Source organism: Triplophysa rosa, linkage group LG9, assembly GCF_024868665.1.
Source record: "Triplophysa rosa linkage group LG9, Trosa_1v2, whole genome shotgun sequence".
Lineage (NCBI taxonomy): Eukaryota > Metazoa > Chordata > Actinopteri > Cypriniformes > Nemacheilidae > Triplophysa > Triplophysa rosa.
In genome coordinates, this window is record NC_079898.1 from 432,925 (window position 1) to 445,432 (window position 12,508).

At 37.8% G+C, this 12,508-nt stretch overlaps 1 protein-coding gene across 1 annotated transcript; it reads left to right on the forward strand.

Moving 5' to 3' along the window:
* Window positions 1–6,754: 6,754 nt before the first annotated feature.
* On the forward strand, window positions 6,755–8,426 carry LOC130559218 (uncharacterized). The gene is made up of 7 exons (XM_057342169.1): window positions 6,755–6,760; window positions 6,837–6,923; window positions 7,273–7,523; window positions 7,612–7,740; window positions 7,807–7,947; window positions 8,025–8,136; window positions 8,209–8,426. Exons 2-7 carry the CDS (start codon window positions 6,887–6,889, stop codon window positions 8,424–8,426), a joined length of 888 nt encoding a protein of 295 aa, XP_057198152.1. The 5' UTR covers window positions 6,755–6,760; window positions 6,837–6,886.
* The last annotated feature ends 4,082 nt before the right edge of the window (window positions 8,427–12,508 follow it).

A 12,508-nucleotide genomic window follows, 5' to 3' on the forward strand; every position in this document is an offset into this window, starting at 1 on the left:
TGATCAACTTGTTGAAAATATTGCTAACCCTCGCATTCGTGAAAGATTATTAGTGGAATCTAAATTGACACTGGAGACTGCAATTACAATTGCCACACAGCTAGAGACCGCTGATGCTCAGGCGAAATCGCTGGCTACGAGTAACTTCGCTCCAGTTCAAGCTGTACATGCCACTCCTGCTTCTGGACGACAGCGTCCTAAGGCCAAATTCAAAGCACGTACCTCATCAAAACCACCTGCTTCTGCTCCGTCAGCTCGAACATGCTTTCGCTGTGGCTCTGCTGGACATCTTGCAAACGCACAGAACTGCCCCGCTGCATCTGCTAAATGTAAGAATTGCAATAAGATTGGACATTTTGCACGAGTCTGCCGTTCTGCTCCTACTCATTCAGTGCATTCAGTTGAATTGCCAGAGGTCTGTATTCTCCATCTGCCTGGAGCGACTGACCGTCTGATGTGTGAAGTGACCGTACATGCCTCACCTGCTGCTACCCCTGTGTCTCTTCAACTTACTGTGGACTCTGGTTCGTCTGTGTCCATCCTGCCGAAACAACTGTATGAACAGCATTTTCGCACTGTGCCGTTGCAAGCCCCTGCTGCCCGTTTAGTTACTTACTTACAAGAGCCGATTTCAGTACTAGGATGTTTATCTGCTACAGTCACTAAATATGGCATTACCTGTCCTGCACACTTCTTCATTGTGACACTGGCACTGCTTTGCTAGGCATGGATCTGATTAAGGGACTTCAGCTGCAATTTACTGGACACAATTCAATTCAATTCAATTTTATTTATATAGCGCTTTTCACAATGTGCATTGTTCCAAAGCAGCTTTACAGGAGCAAATAAGAAAAACACAGAAAGGTAAAACACAGCACAGTGCATGGTGTTTATAGACCAAGCAAGATCATTATAATAAATAATATCTAATAAATAAATGAATAAATAAATGCAGTCTCCCGGTGAGCAAGCCAACACTGCACTGCTCTGCTGTGGCGAGGAGTACAATTCAATCAGCAATCCTACAGTCAGCACCATGGAAATCAACAGTGACTGACTTCCTGCAGATTTACCGCGCTACACCTCATGCTGTAACAGGTGTTTCCCCATTCGAATTGCTTCATGGAAGGAAAATGCGTACCCGTCTCAATGTCCTGAAACCTTCACCTTCTGGTCATGAGCCGACACCACTGCAGAAACGTGTTTCCTACGTCAGGATGTCATGAAATCTCGCTTTGACCACAAGCATCGAGTGCGGCATTTCTCTTTTCGACCAGGGAATAAAGTGCGCATTAAAAAGGCTGTGCATGTACCAAAAGCTTATCCAAAGTTCACTTCTCCAATTGATGTCAGGAAAAAAGTTGGTCCTTACACTTACCTCTTGGATGATGGAAAAAAGTGGCATGCATCGTGTCTTGCACCCTTGCCAACTAGAGAGTTGGATAATGGAATGATGGCCAATGCTGAAAACGTGATGCCCTCTCATGTTCCATTGTCTGGAAATTCAGTGTCTTCTGATGCTGGTCCAAGAGAACAACGTCAAAGACGTGAGCCAGGTTGGCTAAAGGACTATGTTATTAGTCACAGAAATTGACACAGACTTTTGCACACACATCATATACTTATTTGAAAGTTAAGTGCTGAATTGTAATTAAGTTGTTGGTTCATTACTTTAAATACTCTTCTGCATTCATTAATGTGTTGCTTCATGTAATTCAGTTAGATGTGAAATTGTTGATACATGGCAGATTTGCGGTTCTTTCTATTTCATGCTTAGTGTAATTCATTTAAGTAAAAGGGGAATATGTGGTGTTGTCACATTAATGCACCACTAGATGGCACTCAAGCTTCAGAGTTATGTGGATGTGTATAGGAAGAAGAGAGAGAAGAAGTGGTAGAGATACTGAGCATGTGCTTGCATGTTATCCTGTATGTGTTAGTGCTGTGAATAAAGTTACTAAAAGGAATCTACGGTCTCCAGCGTCTTGTCTACATTAAGACATAACAAGTCAGACATCAAGATCTAACATCATTTTTCATAGACCAACACTAAACAATGGAGCACCTCAAGATAATTTATGTAATAGCAATAATCTCTGTATGAATTAGACTTATGCCGTTACATCCTTTTGAATATCTAGGGGTTAAGGAGTAACGAATAAAAAACATAACCATAATGGAGAAAACGACTTGTTTTAACCAAATAAAAGGGAAGCAAAATCTCTTCGGGAGGAATAGCCAAAATAACCTCTACCTATTGAGGGAAGAATTGCCTAAACCAAACCATAAATAACAGAAACATACACATACAGTAACATAACACTTTTCTCCTCAGCTCTTTTATGCAGGCAGCCTTCAGCAAAGTCATTTGGAACAGTTGTGTGCAATCAGCACCCTGCACAGAGAAGTAGGAGCAAAAGTACACAGAAAGGAAACCAGTACAAACATAATGCTAAGAAATAAACATGCAAAACACAATTTGATAAAAAAGAAGTATAAATAGTTAAAGATAAGACCAGGGGACATAACTATTAATCTAGAATATTTAAAAACCATTTCTACAGAACATTTTAAAACACAAGTTAAGACCACTTGGGAACGATAAATAAAACAGAACTAACAAAAGTACTACAAATTCATTAACATACTAAAACCGAGATCTTTTATGTCATCGATGTCAGAGGTCATCTGAAAGAAAAAGGAAGAGTTGGTTAAATTGTGTTTTTGATGCTTCTATTGTGGAAAAATCAGCAATTGAACACCTACTCATTGCACCACGAATGACCTCTTCCTCTGAAAGGCTGATTGTGGGATTGTCTGTGGTAAAACAAAGTATTGGTTTAGTTTTCAGCCTTGGAATGAACATTGTAGACTCACTAAGATTACAGTGACTGCTTAAGACTTACCCAGGTTCTCCAGCAGGTCCAATTCATCCTCACTAAATAAGAGGGACTGAATAAGCGTTCCCCGCTGGCACAGGCTGTAGAGGCAGGAATGGGAGGGCAGATGGGTGGGGGCTTAAAGGAAGGGGTGGCAGGGAAGGGACTGCTAATGGTAGGGGTGGTAGGTGCAGGAGTAACAGAGGGGCTGAAGGAAGGGGAGTTAGGGGCTGACATCATGGGATGGCTGGTGGCAGGTGAAGGGTGGGTGTACAAGCTGTTTGAGTTGAAGCTGGGGGTAAGGGTCTCAGGAGCGATGGGGTTTCCTGGGAAAACAACACTTCAGATTTATTATGTCATGGGAGAGTAGTTGAGGAGTATACACACTTTTTATTGACAACCTACCACCTACCTGAATTGCCCTGCAGCTCATTCTTTAGGGTCACCGTGGGGATGGCAGGGTTGATGGCCTCCGGATTCTTCTTATGACTGAAACAGACAAATTGACATTGGTGGGTTGCAGTAAAGTAAGTGTGTGTGTGTGTGTGTGTGTGTGTGTGTGTGTGTGTGTGCGTGTGTGCGCGTGCGTGTGTGCGTGTGCGTGTGTGTGCGTGTGTACTGGTTAAGCTATATTTGTGAGAGCCAAATGTCCTCAATACCACAGTGAAATACGTGTGAACCCACTTGTGAGGACATTTTACTGGTCCTCACTAAAAAAGGCTCATAATTCGCTCAAATTGTATTTTTCTTTAAATTAAATTGAGGGCACATGTTTGTGTGATTATTATGTTAAGGGTTAGGGATAGTATATATCATAAGCCTGATATAAAATCAATGGAAGTCTATGTAATGTCCTCACTAGTACACTCAAACAAACCTAGGTGTGTGCGTGTGCGCGTATTTTAACTTAAAAGTAAACGTTACATTAGGGGCGGTGCCGACTATGGAATTCCAAAATTGACAATATTAAAAATAAATAAATACAAAAATAAATCCATGAAGAAATGTAAAAAAGCACAAATAAATGAGTATTTGTGCTTTTATTTCCTTATTTATGTGCAATTATATATTTTTCCACGTTTATTTATTTTTTCATTTATTTATTTATACAATTATTTATTTCCACTTTTATTTATTTCCACATTTATTCATGTATATATGTATTTATTCCTACATTTATTTATTTTCACATTTATTTATTTCTACATTTATTTATTTATGTATTTCTGTGTCTGTATGCTAATGAGTGGGGGCGTGTTTTATGGAGGACTAAACCTGCAAAAATTATAAATAAATAAATAAATATATACATGTATAAATAAATAAATATATAAACGAATATATGTAATAATATGAAAATAAATAAAGGAATAAATGACTCGATGAAACAAAATAATTCATTTTTTCTATTATTGATCTTAACTTTATTTATTTTTTACTTTTTTTAATTGATTTATTATTTTTTGTCCAATTTTTATTTATTTTTTATTATTTTTATTTTTTGATTATTGTATTTATCATTTCCTTTTATTTTTACATTTATTTATTTATACGTTCATTTATTTTTACATTTATTTATTGACGCATGTATTTATTTACACTTTCATTTATTTATTCTTGAATTTATTCTTACTTTTCTGTGTGCAACATGTAAATAAGCGAGGCGGTCTTTGCGTTGTTTCGGTACCTCATTGGCTGAGAGCTACACGTACAGAAGCGTCAGGCCAACTAACCGATAGACATCGTAGTTTTCAAAGAAAATGGCGGCAAGTAACAGTGCGTTGTCCAAATTGTTACGGGATGCGGCGGATCAGCTGGAAAGTTGTAAGTTATTTTTTTTACAAATTGTTTTGTAGATACCACCATTTTCCAGAAATCGAAACACGAAGCTAAACCCATCTATACTTATACGATTCACAGCATCGTCATCCAGTCCAGAACCATCAACCTCAGTGTCGTCAGATTCTAGGTTGATGACTCCTAGACATCCAGTGGATGGTAGGGTTTTAAGACTAATGACTGTTCATTTTGTAAATGGTGTGGTCTGTGTTACGTTTCTTACCAGCGGCTTGTATTAAGAACGAAACAATTTTGAGGACCGTGTCACTAAAGCAAATATTTGGAGTTGTGAGCCGTAAAATAACTAACGCTAACGTTAGATAATTGACCAAGGGGCATTGTAAAGAAGAGCTATGTTGTCGTTTTATTGACTATTGACTTTTTTATACTGTCTAGTTGAAGTTGCACGGCTGTTTAGTCCTTACAGCAGAGGAAGAGGGTTTGCAAGACGGTCGAGCTTGCCCGTCATGAGTCGTTCTGTATCCTGCAGCTTTACGCACGCCTTCTGCTGTCTTGATGACAAAAATGCAGAATTGGTACCAACTCGATGTGCAAAAGATCAACTATTCTCTGCAGGGTTAGGAGAGAAACGTATTACGTTTCGAGGTTTGTTAAAAGCAGCTGATTGAAACTTTATATTTTTGCTTGAGAATCTTCTTGAGTATATTTGGAATAACAATTCTTATGTAACATATTGCTTTACTGTTAAAATGGTAACAACTCTGTCAGTAGTCATTTTAACCATGTAAACATGAAATACAAAGTATAACTTCACCTGTAGCTTTTACAACATGCAATGTCTTACTATTAATACTTAAGACACCCGTGTTTAAGTGGTAAATGTCAGGTTTGTCTAAGAATCTTGCATTTTACCTTTTTATTTATAATCATAGGATGCCATACAGATCCCCAAAAATTTAAGGACGTCATCATGGAAGCTTTTCCGAAGCTCAGACATGGTGGTGGGTTTGAATTATTAAAAATATCAGGGCAAACAAGGAGCCGAACTCTCAACCTGATACCCTGCCCAAATGAGGGATACCATGTGAAGTATTTAAAAGACCCTCAAAATCAAATTGGCCACGCAACCATTTTTATTCGTCCACTTCAACGAAACTTAGAAGTTGAAATGGTAAGTTTCATAATTTTAAAAGGGTGTGTTTTATAATTCATTTAAAAACAAGCATGACATTCTTGTTTTATTTTCTGGCAGACCAGCATGCCTAACAGAGATGAGTGGATTGGACCACCCCAGAAATGTGTTGAGTGTGGAGATGAATTCCCATTTACAGACATCAAGTCCCACAGTGACAAGTGCATGGGGTATATGATTTTTTTAATTTGGAGTCTCTTGGAAATGTTTAGTTTAGTTGACCTTGGTTTGTGCTTACAGATCAGAACACTTACCAGAGTTACCATAGATTTCTCTGTTTGAATCAGTTTCTGTACATTTAAGTGTTTTTTACTGATCTGATCATGTAACTAGAATGACGTATTACTGTTACTGTATTACTGTGCCTACTCCTTTTTCTGAGGTCAGCGGTGAGATAGTCAGTGAGAGAGCTACAGAAAGGCCCACTTCAAGCAACACTGAAAGTACAGTTTTGAGGCAGGACAGACAATTTTCAAATCCCAGCATCGTAGACAGAGCAATGCAAGAAAACATTGCAGTTTCACAGTTCATCACTATAGATCATGAAGAGGGCACTGAACATGATGGTTTGTACGGTTGATTCAGTCATTTATTTCTAGTTAGGAGTTTTAAAAATTAATTGACAAACAAAATAAAGCAATTTCATGTGTGTTACTTTGGATTGTTACTCTGGATAACTACTGTGGTTTAGATTGGAAGTTTGAGCCAGATTCAGTAGAGGCCTCCAAGAAGTACAGGGAAAAGCTCCTGCAGAAGAATGAAATGAGCCCAGTGCTCCATTTCCAAATGGACATGAGAGACAGCCCTGAAGACAGGGAGAGAGCAATCCTGACCTTTTATAAGAAAGCAAATGTAGAATGGGCTTGCCCCTTCAAATGTACACTACATGGTAGGTAAAATAAATCCTAAATCAACGTGACAGAGTTTTTTTTTTTAATAATGTGCATTATACCTTTGCCTTCAAGGCGATCCTGCAATTGGGGATGGAGTGACTCGTCATGTTTTTGCAACAGTTATGTCAAAGCTTCAGCATGGTTTTGAACTACAGCTTGGTTAGTGTCCTATGCATGTTTCTTTTTTGTTTATTTAGGATTACTGTTATGGATGTTTACAACAATTTGTAGACATTAACAGTTAATGTTAGTGTTCCTTTAGCTTAATGGTAGAGCATTGATATTAAGCGCAAAGGGTTCGATACCCAGGGAACAAACATACTAATAAAATGTATGATAAATGTAAATAAAATACTTTGAATATACTGTAAGTTGCTCTATATAAAAGCATCAGCGTAAATGTAATGAATTGAAATTGTCCTTAGGGTTGACTCATTAATAGGTGTTTTTTCAAATGTAATGAATGCTAATGTATATTTTTACATGTTCTATGCCTTTATTGCTTTAGTGCCCGGAGGGACTCTTCTTTTTGAGGGTGAGAAGGATCATATGATTCCCTCAACATCACAGTGTTTTCTGGACAGTGACTTATTTGTGGTGGCGGGCCGTATGATTGGGCACTCATTCCTGCATGGAGGTCCATGCCTAACTGGTTTAAGCCCAGCAATAGTGCATGTGCTTTTTGGTGGATCTCCTGAAACTGCCACAATTGATATTCTGGATTGTGCGGATGTTGATATCCGTCAAATAATAAAGAAGGTTAGTTAATGTTTACTCCTTAATTATTTTTTACGAAATAAATTGTGAAATAATGCACACACACACACGAACATTGTTTTATGACCAGCTGGAAGGCACAGGTGACTTGTCTACGGAAGAAAAGAGTGCTATTACAGACCTTGCATTGTCTTGGGATTTGCCTGCAGTGACATCAGAGAATAGAAGATGGTTGCATGACAAACTACTCATGCAGGCAGTGAGTATGCACTATTGGTTGAAATCCTCCTACAATTGACAAGATTTAATTTGTTTGCTTTTTAAGGTCCTTGAAAGAACCTCCAAGCAACTAAAACAGCTACGCCTTGGTATGAAGGAGATGTTGATCTGGCCTTTGCTTACTGAAAGGAAGGACACAATTCCTCTTCTTTTTCCTAGGACTAGTGATGCACTTTACACCCCAAAGGTAAGATACGAGACCATGTATGTAATATTGTTGAGGTGTACATCACTTTAATAATACTAATCTTGTTCATCTGTCAGATGCTCTTGGAGAGGATATGTTGGCCAGATGAAGATGAAAATGAAGACAGCGAGGTCTCTCTTGAAGACACGTGTAGGCTCACAGGATTACTTCGCACATTCATTGAGAATTGTAAGTATATGAGAAACAAATGACTTTTGATGCGACTAATAAAGATGCAGCTAATGCTTGTTTTTAATGCAGCTTCTTCTAATATACTACGGTCGCTGACCGAGTTCTGGACTGGATGGGATGTACTGCCCAGGAGCCTAGTTGTTGAGGTGGTGGATGGAAATCTACCAAAGTCTTCCACATGCTATCAAACTCTGAAGCTTCCTAGTCATTACAGGGACTATGCTGCCTTTGAAAGAGATTTTCTAGCTGCTATTTGCAGCAGAGATTACGGATTTGGACTGGTCTAAGGTCATGGTTCACTAAGAATATTTGTTAGATGGCCAAGTCCATATTTACTCGTCTGTTATTTTCTAGTTTTCACTGTGTCCAGTCACAAAATCTCAAACATGTTTTAGTGTTTAACAGTTTTGTTACTAAGCATGGAAATCAAGACTGTCACTCTTGAAAACAAGTTTCACATGTTGTATTCACCTTGTTGTCAAAGTTATACCAAACTAACTTTTGGTCAAATGTTATTTGAAACATTTATTGAGTATTACAAAGATTGTATGGCCAGCATTACACAAGTTCAAGTTACACAAGCTTAAAAATAAAAGTTTTAAGCTGAATGAATTGTTTGAATTTTAATAGATTTTTAACATTAAAATCAACAAATGACTGCTAGATACGGCAGATCATTTGTCAGTGTTTGAACAAGGTTGATAATATTACAGATCAGCACCTCAAAATAATTTAATGCAGCATATGCTAAATTAATTGGCGCTCTCTCGTCTTAATGCATCACTTCGGATAATAAAGCTACAGTCTCTCTGTAGATCTCCAACGCATCAGACAGGGGAACATCTGGGTCCGGAAACCTCTCAACATCCCGTTGTGTAAGTTGACGTGGTAGCTGTACACCAGGGATCACTACACCAGGTTCATGATGACCATATGGCCCTGTCCAATCAATACCATACTGCATGGGATCTACCTGTAATAGACAATGGATAATTACAGTTTTTTAATTATCTAAACAAATATGCGTTTACTACTACTAGAGAGCACTTTAGGGAAAACAAGCCAATTAGTTAAAGAGTACTTAATAGCAAATGATAAACTACTTGTTTACAATAATGCCTAAAACCTAAAGAAATGTCAGTCTTAAGCTTAAAACTGACAATGCATGTAAATTAGTATTATAGTAATTACATGTTACCTGTTAATTCATGTCAGTATAATCAGAATCAGAAAGAGCTTTATTGCCAAGTATGTTTGCACATACAAAGAATTTGTTTTGGTGACAGGAGCATCCAGAACACAGAAACAGCAACAACAGTACACAGAGACCATAACACAATAGAATACAGTACACAATGATTTAAATAAGGGCCTATGGGTATAAAAAATTAAGAAATACAATAAACATAAGATAAAGATATAGAGAGTAAAGCTATGTGTATGTAAATATGTACAAGTAAAAAATAAGAATAGACTATTGTAGTACTATTGTATGGATGTGCAGAGGACAGACTCTATGACAGCTGAGTAAAACTGTTTTAATAGAGTTTGTGGTAGGCTGAACTTCTTCAGGTGATGTAAGAAGTACAACCTCTGCTGGGCTTTTTTAGCATTGGAGCCAATGTGATTGTCCCACTTCAGGTTCTGAGAGATGGTGGTGCCCAAAAACTTGAATGACTGCACTGCTGCCACAGTGCTGTTCATGATGGTGAGAGCATGGGGATTTCTCCTGAAGTCCACAATCGTCTCCACTGTTTTAAGCCTGTTCAGCTCCAAGTTATGACTGCACCAGACAGCCAGCTGCTCAACCTACTGTCTGTACGCAGACTCATCACCATCCTGGATGAAGCCAATGAGTGTGGTGTCGTCTGCGAACTTCAACAGAGGAATAAAGTTAATTATGCCATTACTATTTTTCCCTGGCTGTCAATCGCGGAATGGGACCGGGTTGGACCTGCATGGTTTCGGCGGGTGGGGCTTCCTGGGTCGCGGCTGGTGGGCTCTCCATGTTCTTCATGGACGTTTGCTCGGTGGCTTTGGTCGGGGTCACTGAGTGCAGCTATGACACGTCAGAGGAGATCTGGCCCTCCCGGCTGAGCCTGGTTTCTCCCAAGTTTTTTTTTTTCTCCATTTATTCATCATTGGAGTTTGGGTTCCTCGCCACAGCAGGACAGTGTTGGCTTGCTCACCGGGAGACTGCATTTATTTATTAGATATTATTTATTAGAATGATCCTGCTTGGTCTATAAACACCATGCACTGTGCTGTGTTTTACCTTTCTGTGTTTTTCTTATTTGCTCCTGTAAAGCTGCTTTGGAACAATGCACATTGTAAAAAGCGCTATATAAATAAAATTGAATTGAATTCAGAAGTCTGACAGAACGGTCATGGGCAGTGTAGTATAGTAAGTATTAATACTTTGATAGAAATACCTGGTTAGGGTCTTGCAATGTCTCAGGTTGATGACTTGACCAGAGCTGGTTTGGTGACTGGTTTCCTTCTGTTCGTAACTTGTGGTGATTCCAGCCATCTCGAAAGAACTGAAGGTGTTTCTGAACATGTGGCATGAAACACCAGTGGAGGGCATAGAGATGCACTTCATCATCTGGTTGTAGAAGCCCGTCATTTTCAAGGTTGGCGAAGAGAGTATAGAAGAGATCAAGCACTCCAGCATAAACATCTCTCCACAACCTTTCAATCCTATTACAGTAAAACAAGCAAAATACAACATTGTTTTAATTATTATTCATAAAGACTGTTTGTTTTCCAAGAAAAACACACAATGTCAAACATAATAAATACTGAAAAGTATTGTATATGTTTTATCATACCTTTGATTATGGACACTCTTTCCTGTGATGTGCGAGTTTCTGTTCTCTCCTCTGGTTGAAACCATGAAGTGAGCAACATCAATATTCTCCCCGCCTTTGTCAGATCTTACACGCGATGGCACACCATATAGGCTGACACCTTCGAAAAAGCTTGCCAGGACTGTAGTAGCCTTATTGTTCGTGGCAGCTTGCAAGTACACGATTAGACGGCTAAATCCATCAATGCCACCATGAACTACAATACGTCACCTAAAAGAGATATAGAAAATTTGAACAAAAGAGCCATAAGAGTATCACATAATTAACACCATACACTTTTACATCATTCTTGATGCCTTAATAAAAAAATGCTCATATCCCACAACTTTTTTTTTTTTTTTTTTTTATTTTTTTTTCTTGGTTTTTTTTTTATTTATTTTTTTTTTTTTTTTTTTATATAAATTTGTTTAAATATTTTTATTTTTTTTTTTTTTTTTATATATTTTTTATTATTTTTTTTTTTTTTTTTCTTTTTTTTTTTTTTTTTTTTTTTATTTTTTTTTATTATTTTTTTTGTCTTCACAAGTAGATATGGGTTTCCAGTTGTCTCATTCTCAAGGTTTTTATACCACAACACCACAAGACAATGTTGTGAAGCAGTGATTTTCCACTGTCTGTGCTAAAATAATAACACCTGATGAATCTGTTTATAGTCAGATGAAGTTTGACTGAGCATCAAATAGTAACTAAGATTATAATAAACTGCTCAATTCTAAGTAGGTAAGTAGGTCAAGTTCACATTGTGAACGCCTGTGTCTCCTTCCAGTGATAGGTAAGAAGATGGTTAAAAGCCAGCTCGAGCGGACGAGGAGAGAGAGAGAACGGCTGGAAACTCGGCAGACACGCAGGACAACACAGCGAGAGGAATTCTATGTCTAAGAACATTCGGATTGAATGTGCAATGGCGCTTTTGTATCTTGTTTTATTTTATCATTAAAATCTCAAGAGTTCCAGCCACGCAGACCCTGTCTCCTTCCTTCCTTAATTGAACCTACATCTACCCAAAACCATGTCCTTTTTTTGTCAAGTCTATAATGCTTGTTTATATCACCTTATTAAAATAGAAAAAATGCTCATAGACTGATATTTTTCTGATGTTTAGACTATCAACAAGGGTTTAGTAAAAAATAAACAAATGGTTCAATATATTCTTAAATACATTCTGTGAGAATTTTTATGTCACGTCCATAATGTTGGAATTGCCCATGTGTGTAATGAAATGTAATGCTAAGGAAGCTCCACTACCACTGTGATAAAGTAATAAAACATCTTGAGCTGCAATTAATTAACCAACAAACAGATCCCACCAGTGACACATCTTTATGCTTTCAGTTTCTTTTGTTCAACTGTACAGACCTTTCCTCTTCAGTATTATCAAAAACACTTCCTGAAAATTATGATAAAAGCATACATAATTCATACGGTTTTAAGCATACCTTATTAGCTTATGGTTACCATCGATGTGCCACAAACTGTTGGGTCCAGGGACCGAATATTTT

Excerpts from the sequence above, each read along its gene's own strand:
- LOC130559218 (XM_057342169.1), top strand. The coding sequence starts at position 6,887 with ATGTCAAAGCTTCAGCATGGTTTTGAACTACAGCTTG. Across the intron at positions 7,524-7,611 it reads TCCGTCAAATAATAAAGAAG|CTGGAAGGCACAGGTGACTT; the intron begins GTTAGTTAATGT and ends TTTTATGACCAG. Across the intron at positions 8,137-8,208 it reads TCGCACATTCATTGAGAATT|CTTCTTCTAATATACTACGG; the intron begins GTAAGTATATGA and ends TTTTTAATGCAG.